Raw genomic sequence first — 13,840 nt, 5'->3', positions numbered from 1 at the left:
AGAGAACAGAATTTTAAGAAAAGCAAGCCTGAGACAAGAGCATCTTAACCCTCTTCCGTATAATAACAAGTAGTAAAAATAATATTTTAGAAAAACAGTGTTTAAACTGCTTTGGTTTTCCATGTTGTATAGAAAGAAGTTGACCTTTGAGAATAAAATTTTCAAAGTAATTTACACCACTTCCAAGAAATCTTGCAGGAGAAATGATGCATGTAGTAGAGCAGCTTACAGAACTGAAAAAAAAACGAATACAACAGTATGTTTTTTGCAACACAGCTTCTTCATTAGGACACCTCCAATATCCAAATCATCTTAACGCTCAAATATCTTTCCCTAATGTGACTGGGTGTGCAGAAACTGAAATAATGGTGACTCTTCATGACAGTAATGATTAAGATGCCAGTAAGATCTAGATTCAGTTTATTGCCCTACCAGGCTTTTCTATTTTTATAAAAAGAAAAAAAAAGGAAGGCCCGGGGAACTATAGGCCAGCCAGTCTCACCTCAGTGCCCAGCAAGATCATGGAGCAGACCCTCCTGGAAACAGTGCTAAAGCACATAGAAACTAAGGAGGTGACTGGAGGCAGCCAAAATGGCTTCACTAAGGGTAAATCATGCCTGACAAATCTGGTGGCTTTTGATAATGGGGCTATGGCATTAGTAGATAATGGGAGAACAACTTACATCATCTACCTGGACTTGTGCAATGCATCTGACACTGTCCCACACAACATCCTTGTCTCTAAACTGGGGAGGTATGGATCTGATGGATGGACCACTCGGTGGGCAAGGAATTGGCTGGACAGTCACATGCTCTGAGGGCTGGAGCAGCTCTGCTCTGGAGCCAGGCTGAGAGAGCTGGGCTGGGTCAGCCTGGAGAAGAGAAGGCTCCTTCAGGGGAGACCTTAGAGCGGCTCCAGTGCCTAAAGGGGCTACAAGAAACCTGGAGAGGGATTTTTTACAACCACATGTGTTGACAGGACAAAGGATAATCGCTTTAACCTGAAAGAGGGTAGATATACATCAAATATAAAGAAATTCTTCACTACGAGTGGTGAGGCACTGGCATAGGGTGCCCAGAGAAGCTGTGGCTGCTCCACCCCTGGCACAGTGTTCAAGGCCAGGTTGGATGGGGCTTGGAGCAAGCTGCTCTACTGCAAGGTGTCCCTGCCCATGGCAGAGGGGTCGGAACTGGATGAGCTTTAAGGTCCCTTCTAACATAAACCATTCTATGGTTCTTTGACCTTGATGACATTTGGATCTCACAACAGTGTGAGGAGGGGCTGACAAGCTGTCATATTGGAACAATATTAAGAACCTATTTAAAATCACATAGATTCTTTAGAAAATTAATTCTGCAAGTCTGTTGCAAATAGCAGAGGGATCTTTTTGTTCCCTAAACCTTGGTACTTTGACTTTCAGTATCAGCTGAGTGATTCACAGCTCCGTAAGTAATAATTCTTAGGTCAGAATGCAAGTTCTTTGATGCTTCTGCATGTGCTGTGTAAAAATTGTACCTTGGACTTCTACCTTAGAGCAAACATGAAAAATGAAACTATATATTAAAAAAGTTAAAAACTAGTTCTGTAAGCTCTTTATTTTGGAGCTATTTTAAGCATCTTAGATAAATTTCCCTCTCATAAGTGATTTTGAATCAAAGGCTGAAAACTTTGTTGCTATACTCACACTATTTGATGCATAATCCAAAGGTCATCCAAGAAAGTATAGTAAAATGCTAAATCACAAAAATATTATTGATGCTTATAATTCTACAAATAATTTATTTTTCCTTGAACACTGAAAAAGTGACAAAACATCCTGCAGACAAGTATTCACACAAATGACACACTTAGACAAAACAGCAGGACTGATCCTTCCACCAATTTCGCTGGGAACTATCACAGACATTGAAAAAACCATAGAAGTCATTTGTGGATACCACACTCAAACTAGGAAATGAAGCTGGGCCCATCTTTCTTTCCTGTTCTCTGTTTACTGTTTAAATATAAACCCCAATGCTGTACGCACAATGCTAATGATGAAGAAGAAAAAAACCCAACAAAACAAACAAAAAGAAGGGATGACTTCCAAATGCTTTCAACAAAACACGTACTTGGAAGTTAACTCTTAGTTTGAGTTCCTAGCCAAAAAAACAGCCTCACCTAATTCTGTGAGCTACACAGATGAGACACAGTGCCTCTGGTAAACGCTACAGATACAAGTGATAATATAAACAGTATCAAAATACTACTGGGGCAGAGCTTGCACCTGAAAAGACAGATCTCGGAGATGGCCACATCATCTTTGTGTATCGATATCACAAGACAGACAGCAAACTGTCTAAAGAGCTAAATCATTACAGGAGACTCACTTCCCAGCTGTAGATGAAAACATGGCTGCTATCTATTAACAGTAGAAGCAAGCTATTCCTGAGTGTGATAACCAGGAGATTTCTTCAACAAACAGTCACTGAGCTAAGAGGCAATGACAATATTCTTTATTTTAATTCGGTAAAGATCAAGTACATGAAAACATCCAATGACAGAAGATAATGTTGAATGTAGTGAGTATTAATTCAACTTGAAAGACATTAAAAAGTTAAGGATGCACTAAATTTATGGATATCAAATAAGTAGACCGAGGAATGAAAGTAACTGATTACTGAATTTCACTATAAACTGGATCAAGTGAGTGCTGTGAATCCTCAAGTCAGAGATGCAAAAGCTGTATGGAATTTCCACTCTAACCACAGAACTGGATCAGCCAGAGCTTGAGCAAAGGAGGGAAAGGATCACAGGGTAAGTTGCTGAAAGAAAATTCCTCTTTCAATGCAGGCAACATTGCTAGTTTCTGTGAAATTAAACACTAGACCTAAAATTAGATGAGGTCATAAGACTATCCCCACCAAACTGCCCACCTATCCTACTTCTGCCCTTTGTAGGCTTTCCTTTTGTGTCTATGTTTGTCCAGGAGCTTCTTCTTCATCCATGTTGCTGTTCTTCATCCTCCTGTTATCCTTGACTGACTTCCCCTTTGTTGGGATGCATCACTTACAAGCTTGGAGGAGGTGATGCTTGAATATTAACCAGCTTTTTTTGGCCCCTCTTCCCTCCACAGTACCCTACCATGTAGATCCCTGAAAAGGCTAAAGTCTGCTCTTGTGAAGTCCAGGGTAGTGAGCTTGCTGTGTTCCCTCCTTGCTGCCCTAAGGATCCTGAAACCAACCATTTCATGGTCACTGCTGTCAAGGCTGCCCTTGAGCTTCGCATTCCCCACCAACCCATCGTTGTTGGTGAGAGCAATGTCCAGCACAGCCCTCTCCTATTGGTTCCTATATCACTTGGAGGAGAGTTTACCACCAACGCATTCCAGGAACCTCCTGGATTGCTTGTGCCCTGCTGTATTGTTCCCAAAAGATATCAGGGTGGCTGAAGTCCCCCATAGGACCAGAGCTCATGCTGCTCCTATCCATCTATAGCAGGCTTCACCCATTAAGTCTTCCTGGTCCGGGAGATTGTAGCAGATCCCCACTATATTATTACCTGTCCCTGCCCTCCCTTTAATCCTGACCCCTAAGCTCTTGGTTGGCTCCTCATCCATCCCAGGTGGAGCTCTGTGCACTCCAGCTGGTCACTGACATAGAGGGCAGCAACTCCTCGTCTCCCCTGCCTGTTCTTCCTGAAGAGCCTGTATCCTTCCATTCCAACACTCTGCCATTGGAGCCATCCCATGTCTCCAAAATGCCAGTAAGATCGTTGCCTTGCAGGCGCAGGCACATCTCTAACTCCCCTTGTTTATTCCCCATGCCATATACATTTGCAAGTTGGGCCACATATGTTTATATGAGCATTTAAGTAGCTCACGCATATTTGAGAAGAGAAAAAATAGCTGATTTAGGTCACTGCATGTTCAGTAATTATTCTGTCTGTTGCCATTCAGATTAAAGACAGAAAAAATGGGATAAAAACATAAATACATTTGGCAAAGGCACATAATTGTAGATTCACCATATAACTTTTGAGAAATCAAAGGTCCTCTAAAATTGAAATGTGGTCATTCTAATAAGGACTTCAATAAAGGATGTGGTAAGATTAATTAAGATAATGAAGAACATGGTTCTTAACAGTGTTATGTATCTACTGTTAAACTGACTAATGGAGAGATGATGATGGATGGTATGAAAGAGGAAAGCAGCTGACAAAATTAACAGCAGAACTCAAGGCTCAGCCTTGTGACTTTTTTAGCACTTTAATTTGCAGCTTTGTCATAAATAAAATGCAATACTAAGCAGAAAGACACCTTCAGTACAGAAAAAGAAGCTGGAATATGATGCAGAAGAAATTGATGATCTGAAATAAATCTGGACTGTAAAATCCCCAGTAATCAGGACAGTGAAATTCTGGAGCAGCATCTCAAGAGTAGAGATAGCCGACACCTTTTTAGTGCCATGCAGCTGGTCAACTTACGATAGGAAATGTATGATACGAAGCTTGCAACAATCCTGGAGTCAGTAGTCTAAGAATTCCTTTTACAGTATGATACTGAAATGCCTTCAATAGTCTTCATAATTCGAAGAGAAATTAGTAATTGAATGGTCTTTGCTTATAGCTTATTAAGTATTAAACCTTCTAGTGAAAGAAATCATACCCTGCTGTGAATCCTTCATGTCCATTCAAAGGTCCCAAAATGAAAACAGACATCCAGTGTTGTACAGACAGCTTCTAGCACAACATGTATTTTTCAGTATCACATTTGTTTCCATTAACTGGCACATTTAACATTTTCATAGTGTTGCATAAGAATTAAACCTCAGCAGACTGCATACCACTGCTCTCTTCCCAAGCATTCCACTACTACACTCAAACATACAACAAACTTACACAGACTTTGCCTACAGAAGCATCTAAAATGATTTAAATTGTTTTTCTGGAGTGTCTTACTTTACCCACTATGAGAGTATCCTGGTCTTTCCACATCCTCCTGATCTATTCGGGTTTCTCTTAATCATTTGCAATAAAGCTTTTTTAACTATACTTAGAATAGAAATTTGACCCAAGTTATTAGTACTTTGACTTCCCTACCAATCCAAGAGATTAGGTAAAAAAGAGAACCCATATAAACCCAAATCCAGAGAATAATAATTAGTTTTTCATAAACAATAAAACAAAAATGCCTATCATCAGTGAAAACCACAGCAGGACAAATTATTACTTCTTAGAAAATTTTGTTTTGCTTAAGCAAATACCTCGACAACTTAAGTCTTGAATGCATGTCACATGTTTTTTCACAAATAATATCTTAATTGATAATCTAATCCATCATAAATTTGAAATCACTAAAAATAAGCAGAGATGTAGTTCTTACCTCAGGATGAAACTGCTGCTCTGGACGAGAATGACAATACTGACAGCTATCCCCACTTTCACACCTTGAAGGTTCACCCCATTCATCTGCATGTTTTACTTTGGGGCAAGGAGTGGACCTAGAAAAAAGTGATGTCCAGAGTATGTCTGCATCTAATTCTTAGCAGAAATCTCAAAGGAATTTCCCACTAAAATCTCAGCACCTTAGAATCTGGGACCTACAAAGTTACAAATTCTGAGACATTCTGACTTTCTGTAAATTCTGATAGAAAGTTGAGCTACTAGGATTCTATCTTCTAATGACATTTACTCACAGCCCTGAGACTGTCAAGCAAAGCCCATCAATTCTAAACCTTGTATTGCTCCACAGAAAAAAAACAGCAAAACCAATGAAGAAACCAGAGTGTAAGAAAACGATGAAAAACGATATAATGATGAGTGATGTAATGGTAAAAAGAGAGAATGCATTAAATTTTACTCCTAAAAATATTGCTCAGAAATAGAAATTTATAGAACGAAATCAGAAAACAAGACAGAAATTTTAATCGATCTTTTTGTTACAAAGGTTTGAATTAGTGATTCCAAGCTTTTACAGAAATTGCTTTCGTTCTTCCCAAGTAAGAAGGGTATTTCCATTACAGATTCATAGGTTTTGTCTTTAGAACTGCCTGATCACTCTCAACAAACAGCTTTTCCCCCCCCCAAAAAAAAAAATTTAGCATGGCTACTGGGAAAGACATAGCTGAATTCCACTAGGAACATCCAATTGCATTATAGAAGAACCCAACTGATCAGTCCATTAAAGAAAAGCTGTCTGACTGACCAACAAATCTATTCTTAGTAAGTATTTATGTACCTGTACTTGAATTTTCTGGGATTTCGTCTTCTATCTCGACTACTGTGATAGTGTGGACATGCATATCCCTGGCGGCAGAGTCTGGGTGGCTTGGTACACTGCTCTGTCTTGTAGCCAGCTAATACAAAATTTGTGTCTGTAAAAAGGTCAACAATTAAAAGAAATAAACAATTAAATTTCACATTCAGAGTGTCTTTATTTAGCATGGGTATCATACTGCTTTTGGTAAAAAAATTATGATTTTTTGGTGTAAAATTATAGACCACTCCATTCGTATAAACTCAGACTGACTTCTGCAGTTTTGAATAAAAGTCTAACACATATACATGCAAAGCAATCATCACTGCTTTTATATTCAATAGCAATATCACAATAAAGTACACAAATAAAGCACTGCAATCTACTGGTAGAGAAACTACCCAGGAATTCTAATTATATACATTCAACATTTTGAAAACAAACAGCTGGAAATAAATTATTCATTTTAATAAGACAAAGACTAAAAGCTCATGAAATTTTATATCAAGGTTTCTCTTAAGTTTAGTGTTGACAGTCCTTATTTCACCAAAACTGCTTTCATGTCAACACATGTTAAGGCTGTCCAGTAAAATCTTCCTGGACAAATTTTAAGCCTCTTTGGAAAAGAGGCTTTGCCTCTGTTTCTACACCTTTGGTTCCAGGAAGGAGGAACTAAGAAATGACAAACAAGGTTCTGTGTAGAGACAGAAAAATTCACAGAAACAGGAGCAAATAAATAAATTAGAAAGTACAATTTAGCTAACGGCAAGCATGGGTTTGTAAGGAGTAAATCATGTCAATTCAATCTAACTTCTTCCTAAGATGGGAAAATGGATGTAGGTAAAACAGAAGTAGTCAATGTGATGTATCTTTAATTCAGCATTTTAGCCTGATGTTCTCAAAAATGAACTGCACAATACTACAAGACTCCTGTAGGATTTGCAAAAAACCACCTGAAGAAATGTTCTCAAAATTTCATTAATGATACACATTCACATAGCAAAGATTACAATGTGTGAGGGTGGTGAAGTACCGGCACAGGGTGCCCAGAGAAGCTGTGGCTGCCCCATCCCTGGCAGTGTTCAAGGCCAGGTTGGACAGGGCTTGGAGCAATCTGCCCTAGGGAAAGGAGTCCCTGCCTGTGGCAGGGGTGTTGGAGCTGGATGAGCTTTAAGGTCCTTTCCAGCCCAAACCAGTCTGGGATCTCTGGCTGCAAAATAAGCAAGTCTAAAGCATGAACATGAGAATGAGCTTTGTTCTTATTTCATGTTTAATATTCTATTTTATTCCTGTTAGTCAAGTTCAGCAAAGAATATGGTCCATAAATTAGTATATTAATGACTCAAAAAACCAAGATTCCAATCATTAATACTACTTAGCACAAACCAGAACTCCTACTGATTTTAACAATTCAATGTTCTTAAACATTGTTCTTAAGAACAATACAATGACAGACTAGCAGCACTTGCACTGAATTAACTGACCTATTATGTATTTTCAAAGACCCTATTAGACCAAGTATTTTAAACATTTTCAAAATGCAGTATGAATATAAATGTGACAGAGTGTACAACTTGTTCACAAATACCTGCATTACTTGTATAAACCAATTTTTACTCTGTTAAAATAGGCTTTTGAACTTCTCCCAGATAAACATCCAGGATCGACAAACTGGATCAACCACCAATAAAGAAATAGAGAAAGGAGACCGTAATGTTACCGTGCCATCTTGGGTCTTCACTAAGGATCTTCTCAATCATTGCCTGGCTTGTTAAAATTCCTGGCTGCAGGTCTGGAATGCCTTCACCACATCCTAGCTGGCCATTCTGTAAGGTTTCCCGTGCCTGAAGTTCTCTGGAATGGAGAAAAGAAAATAACACTGCTGAACTGTACATGTATAGCTAAAGTAACCCTATTTGCTGCAGGTATAAACCTGCCCAAATCTACCAGAATTCTAACACTTGATCCAGCTCTTAACAAGCCTAAGTTTAAAAAAAATAAAAAATGACTGTATTTCATACCATGACTTGTACTGAAGCTGGTAAACAAGTGTAAGGAATTACTATGTCATACAACTCAAAAAGAACACATGAAGGAATGGTGTGGCATTATATACACAGACAATGTTTGTACCAGCAATGCCCACCTGTACCTCTGCATGCTGGGGTGCTGACATTTCAAATATGCTATTATTTTTTGATATTTCACTGCCACAAAGGACATGGTAGAATGAAAAAAGATGTAGAAAGGACAATAAAGGTGATGAGAAATACAGAAGAACTCTATGAGAAATAATTAAATACCACAAGACGCTCTGCCTTAGAAAAGTTATGCCTCAAAACAACTCTATTACACCATTTTGGTAAAATTAAGCTGTACAGAGATCCAACAATAGCAAACCAGTATATAAGATTTAAAATATTAAAAAAAAAAACTATAGCATAATTATATTTGGCAGACTTACAAGCAATGGAGGAACTAGATGAGAAATCAAATACCAGAGGTGGACCTACAATATGAGAATATATTCTCTACTCTATGAGAATCAAAGGCCTCTACTGTCAATTGACACTTCTTTCTTGAGATAAAAATAATCAAGCAGCTTGCCTCCTATACCAAAATACTCCTACTCAGGATCTCTGAAGAGCAGTTTGAAAGGTTGTGGTTTATAATGTAAATAGTTACAAAATAATTCACATATTATTTCAAGAACCCCACGTATCTCAAAAAAGAAAATTTCAAAGGGAAAGAAAACAAGACAGACCCAAAGCCAAGTCTAAAACATCTAAAACAGTCAAAATATTCCTTTACAGATTCAGAAAAGGTGCAGGCAATGAGAAGGAAACCAGTTCTTAGAGAGTGCTTTTCTTTAAGCTGGATATATGGAAGAACAAGGCCATTAAGGGGAATAAATTTAACATGTGCATCAGTGATTCGACTATTATTTCTCTGCTCTTTACTTAAAATGAAGAAACCCTAGTATCTGTGTCCATCATAGCGCAAAAAGACCACCAAAGAAAAAGACCTGTTTGTACATTCTTATGAATGCTGGATGCCTGACATCAGAAGCAACAGTATATGACTGTTTTTCACAAACATCAAAGAAGTTTGAGGCAGCCTACTTGTAGGTTCAGGATGTTAAACGCAGACTCCTACCACAAGTGTCTTCTGCTCCTCCTGATGCTCTATACATAGCCAATCACCAATAAACAATCATGTAATACATTAAAAGACATTTAGAGAACAGACCTTGGTTTCAGTCTTGCCATACACTGGCTCCTTATTCTAACTCAGTACAAAATATTACAAAGATGTTAAGCATTCCTTACTCAGACAGACGTGGCCTCATGCTGCATATGCAAAATGAGGGAAGCTAAAAAGGAGAAAATATACAGACATCTTGCAGAAGAAGCATCAGCTAGCTAACTGAAGAAAGTCTTCTGGAAAGAAAAGCTATATATAACTAAACAGTATGTGACCAGGCAACGCAGCAGTGAATTCTGTGGCAAAATATGACTTTATAATTATGAAAAAGCAGTAATTTTACTAAAATTATTGTGAAGGGAGAGTTATCTCCCAACAGAACATTGAGAATAAGGGATAACAAAGTTAAGAATGTAAGACAGCAGCCATACCAGCTCAGATCAAAGGTTCATCTAGCCTGGAATCCTGTCTCCAACAGTGGCCAATAGCAGATTCCTAGGGAAGAGTATAAGAACAGGGCAAGCGTATAGTGATACTTCCCCAGAATGTTCTTCCAGTGCCCGATAAGAGACACTTGTGACCTCCAAGGATTTCAAAGCTCTCTAGGAATTGGAATCCTTTCTTAGTGAGTATATACAGATCAATTTTTGTAGCAAGAGCTCTGCCTCCACCCATTTATAATACCTCCCAACAGCACGCTTATCTCCCACCTTTGGCCAGAGCTAAAACTCATACCTACTTGACTACAAATTAGAGAGGCAGAAAATAATACTGGTATCTTCTACATGAAAAAGTACAACATAACTAAACAAAAAAAACAAAACAGAACATCAGTAGGGAAAATGACAAACAAGCTGAGAACCTGAAAGATGGCTTAACAAAATCATAAATTTGTGAATGTAAAAACCACATGCAAATTTACAAGGCATAAATGACAAAAGGTAGAGTATTTGGCCTTTTATCAGTCATAAGATTACCACATATGGTCCTTGAAACTGAAAGTTACAAAAATCCAGTATTTGTATTTCTCAGTGTGCTTCTATCTGCTATCATGATTCAGTGATTTGTATCTTTATGTTTACAGTTAAAGAGGCAAGTATATTTTTCATGCAAAGCATACTGCATTTTCTGGTATGTGGTGATATAATAGATGTGCTATTTCCTGCTAATTAGGCCGAATAACTTGAAACAAGACTACCTTATATCATATACTGGTGGTCTAAGGTCATGTGCCCCATGAGCAAAGGCACAGTGAATTCCATTCTTCGCACAGTGACCTCGGGCATCTGTTTCATGAATGCATGTTCCAGTCTTGTAATATCGGAGATGATACTTCCTTTCGGTATCGCCTGCTGTTCGATGAAGGTAAGAGCAACTACATAATAGAAACAGAGAAGTTAGAGCATTGATTTTGAGTTTTATTATTTGATTCTGAATTATGCTGTATCTCTTATTAACTTATAACAAGTAACTTTGCAGTATTCTTCAAACAAAAATTGCCCCAAACATAGCACCATCACAGATCAGCTTCAAAATTAAAAACATTAATATTTATTTCTTAGTCTCTGCTAATGTTGTAAGAATTTAAAGGTGGCCAGCTCACAAAGATGCTAGTCTATGTTTACTATGTCTAGTAAACATAGGCTAGTATATGTCTAGTATATATACTATATACTATAAATGTCTAGTATATATACTATAAGTACTAGTAAATACTAGTAAACATGTTTACTATGTCTAGCAAACACCCCTGTAACATCATCTGAGCTAAGGAATGACATTTTCCATACTGATACAAGCTCAAATAATTTCTGCAGTAGGAGGTAGAAGATGGTCTTGGTTTTTTTAATGTTATCATCATCTAAAATCAAGGAGTACTTGAAGCATCGTAGGTTTTTTTTTCCTGCTTGCTTTTTATAGACATGAGACTTATTGAACAATTTCATGGGAAATCTACAATGACTCATCTATTAAAAGAAGAGAACAATTTTTACATCAGCAATACATGTTTGTGCATATACTAACCGTTTTTCAGACACAGTTATGTGAGTTAGAGTCTATACTTTAAAATGGTTAGCATCATATATGGATTATAACTGCAACTACCAACAGTAAACAGATTTTAAAAACCTCACAAAAATATATGCAAAGGGATGTCTGTTCCCTCCAAGTTCATTTCAGTGTAATTAATTTTGGTCTCTGCTGGTTTTGAAAAATCACTAATTTCCAAAAACTTTCCCCCATCCCAAAGTAAAAAGAAACTGCATAAAAAAAAAAAAGAGTGATACAGAACAATAAATGAAAAGTCTCAGAAATATTTTACTTTGGAGGGAGAATAGTAAAGAACTAAGTAGACTTAAACACTCACAAGAATTTATGCTGGATTTAGCTTTATTTACTGTATTCTAAAAAACGATACTTGGAAACTAAGCAAATGCAATCATTTGCAAACATTTACAAGTCTGGTATTTGTATAGTTACATCAACATCATACATTTTTCCTGCTGTGCTAAACACCTGCAGCTTCTGCTGACTTCCAGGAATTCATATTGTTTATGATTTCTGAGAGTCAAGATGCTTCCTTGTAGAAATTTAAGACCAGCATTCCGTTAAACAATATAATGGGCTTCAGCTAGTGATTTGTACCTATCTCTTTAAATCCCAACAGAACTAATTAGTGGGAAGACTACACATACCAAATTCAGTGCTACATCTCATTTTGTCAGTGTAAGATGAAGCACAGTCTACACTCAGGATTTGAAAGCAGTTCTTTCACACTTCTTGGCTCCGCATGAAAAGACAGTCACGATGCAATCTTTGTTGCACCCATTATACCATCTCAGCTGAACTTTGTGAGAAATTGTTTGTGGTATGTGAATAGCACTGATGCAGACCTCCTGTTCTGCTAGAACTGCTACTGATACGGAAAAATGAGAAAACCCACAAGAGTCAATCAGATATTTTTGCCAGCACCAGTCCTGTACAGAGCTCTAAACAAAAGGAAATGCAATTGAGACTCTATTTTTGTTATTGCTAACTGTCCAGAATCATTGCAGGGGCCAAATGTTTCTATTTTCCCCTCAGACTGTTCATTATAAACTCTGGTGTTCCACTCACATCTGCACACCTCACAAAGGTGGGAATACTCTGTCATATTTTCATGCATAATGTTCATGCCTCTGTTTTTGTCTACTGAAGTATGCTTGTTCCTGTTGGAAACCAGAATTAAATGTCTTAACTTCCATGAAAGAAGCGTAAAGGTGTTTACATCTCATTGCCTGTCTTTAAGTCCATGATTCCTTACGAGAGAGCAAACATTTCTGCTTAAATATCTGCAGATTTTCCCTACTGAAATTGCCTTATCAGGGAAGGGCTCCACTAAAAAATAATAATAAAAAGAGAAAGCCTTCTATTACCTTAAAATGAGAAAGAAAGAGAGTGGAGACCTCAGAGCAGCCTTCCTACAAGGATGCTGGAGAGGTACTCTTTATCAGGCACTGTAGCAAAAGGCCATGAGGGAATGGGTTTAAACAGGGAAAGTTCAGATTAGATCTAAGGAGGAAGTTCTTTACTGTGAGGGTGGTGAGGCACTGGCATAGGTTGCCCAAAGAAGTGGTAAATGCTCCATCCCTGGCAATATTCAAGGTCACATTGGACAGAGCCTTGGGCACCATGGTCTAGTGTGAGGCGTCCCTGCCCATGGAAGCAGGGATGGAACTAGATGATCTGAAGGTCCTTTCCAACCCAAACCAGTCTGTGATTCTGTGAATACAGGCACAGCTGTCAAACAAGATAGGCACAACTTGCATGCAATGCGAGAGAGGGAGAAATACTCAGGTCACAGTTTTTCCCACAAAAAGACAACATGGATTCCAGAGACAAGCTGGGAAAGAAATGTAACAGAATGCTTTAACGAGACTACCTGGTGGAACAGTTATTTTGTCTGAATTTTGTCTAAGACTTGTAAAGAACTAGATGAGGGCTAGTTCTAAAGGTGACTCAGGGGGACTAAAACAACGTGCAAGCTTCAAAGAACAAAACCAATGGCAACAATTCTGCATGTGCACATTTTACATAAAAATGTGTTATTCATATGATACCACAATAATACATATGCAATTAACCACAGACATCTTGATCAGCTGTAGTTCATGGTAGATCAGAAAGGCAAAGACCCCTAATAAAAGCAGCTTTAGACGGTAGATTGTACTTATCCACACACAGTATCAAACTAAGCCAATGCACTGAAATATCCACAGAATGGATGTCCTATTCAACCTTTAACAAACTAGAGCGATGTTAGATCTTACCTTCACTTTATTAACAAGATATTTTAATGGAGCATAAACCATTGCAATACATAGCTTTAAACAAGACTAGTATTTTGATTTAAAATGACT

General features: G+C 37.9%; 1 protein-coding gene across 9 annotated transcripts in view; it reads right to left on the bottom strand.

Moving 5' to 3' along the window:
* Nucleotides 1-13,840, bottom strand: part of UNKL (unk like zinc finger) — a 54,391-nt gene that overhangs the window by 35,497 nt on the left and 5,054 nt on the right. For 5 of the 9 annotated variants that reach the window (XM_062635064.1, XM_062635067.1, XM_062635066.1 and 2 more), the window contains exons 3-6: nucleotides 10,639-10,815; nucleotides 7,957-8,090; nucleotides 6,219-6,354; nucleotides 5,364-5,481 (exon numbers count right to left, since the gene is read on the bottom strand). In XM_062635064.1, the coding sequence (XP_062491048.1) occupies nucleotides 5,364-5,481; nucleotides 6,219-6,354; nucleotides 7,957-8,090; nucleotides 10,639-10,815 (565 nt within the window). Of the gene's footprint in view, nucleotides 1-5,363; nucleotides 5,484-6,218; nucleotides 6,355-7,956; nucleotides 8,091-9,871; nucleotides 9,936-10,638; nucleotides 10,816-12,557; nucleotides 12,762-13,840 lie in introns of those variants that run through there. The other 4 variants (XM_062635070.1, XM_062635069.1, XM_062635071.1 and 1 more) reach the window with 4 other exon arrangements.

This window comes from Pezoporus occidentalis, unplaced genomic scaffold (assembly GCF_034315485.1).
Source record: "Pezoporus occidentalis ecotype Australia unplaced genomic scaffold, CSIRO_AGI_Poc_V1 ctg449, whole genome shotgun sequence".
Taxonomy (NCBI): domain Eukaryota; kingdom Metazoa; phylum Chordata; class Aves; order Psittaciformes; family Psittacidae; genus Pezoporus; species Pezoporus occidentalis.
Note: the sequence above shows the minus strand (reverse complement) of the source record. Positions and strands in the feature narration are given on the sequence as shown.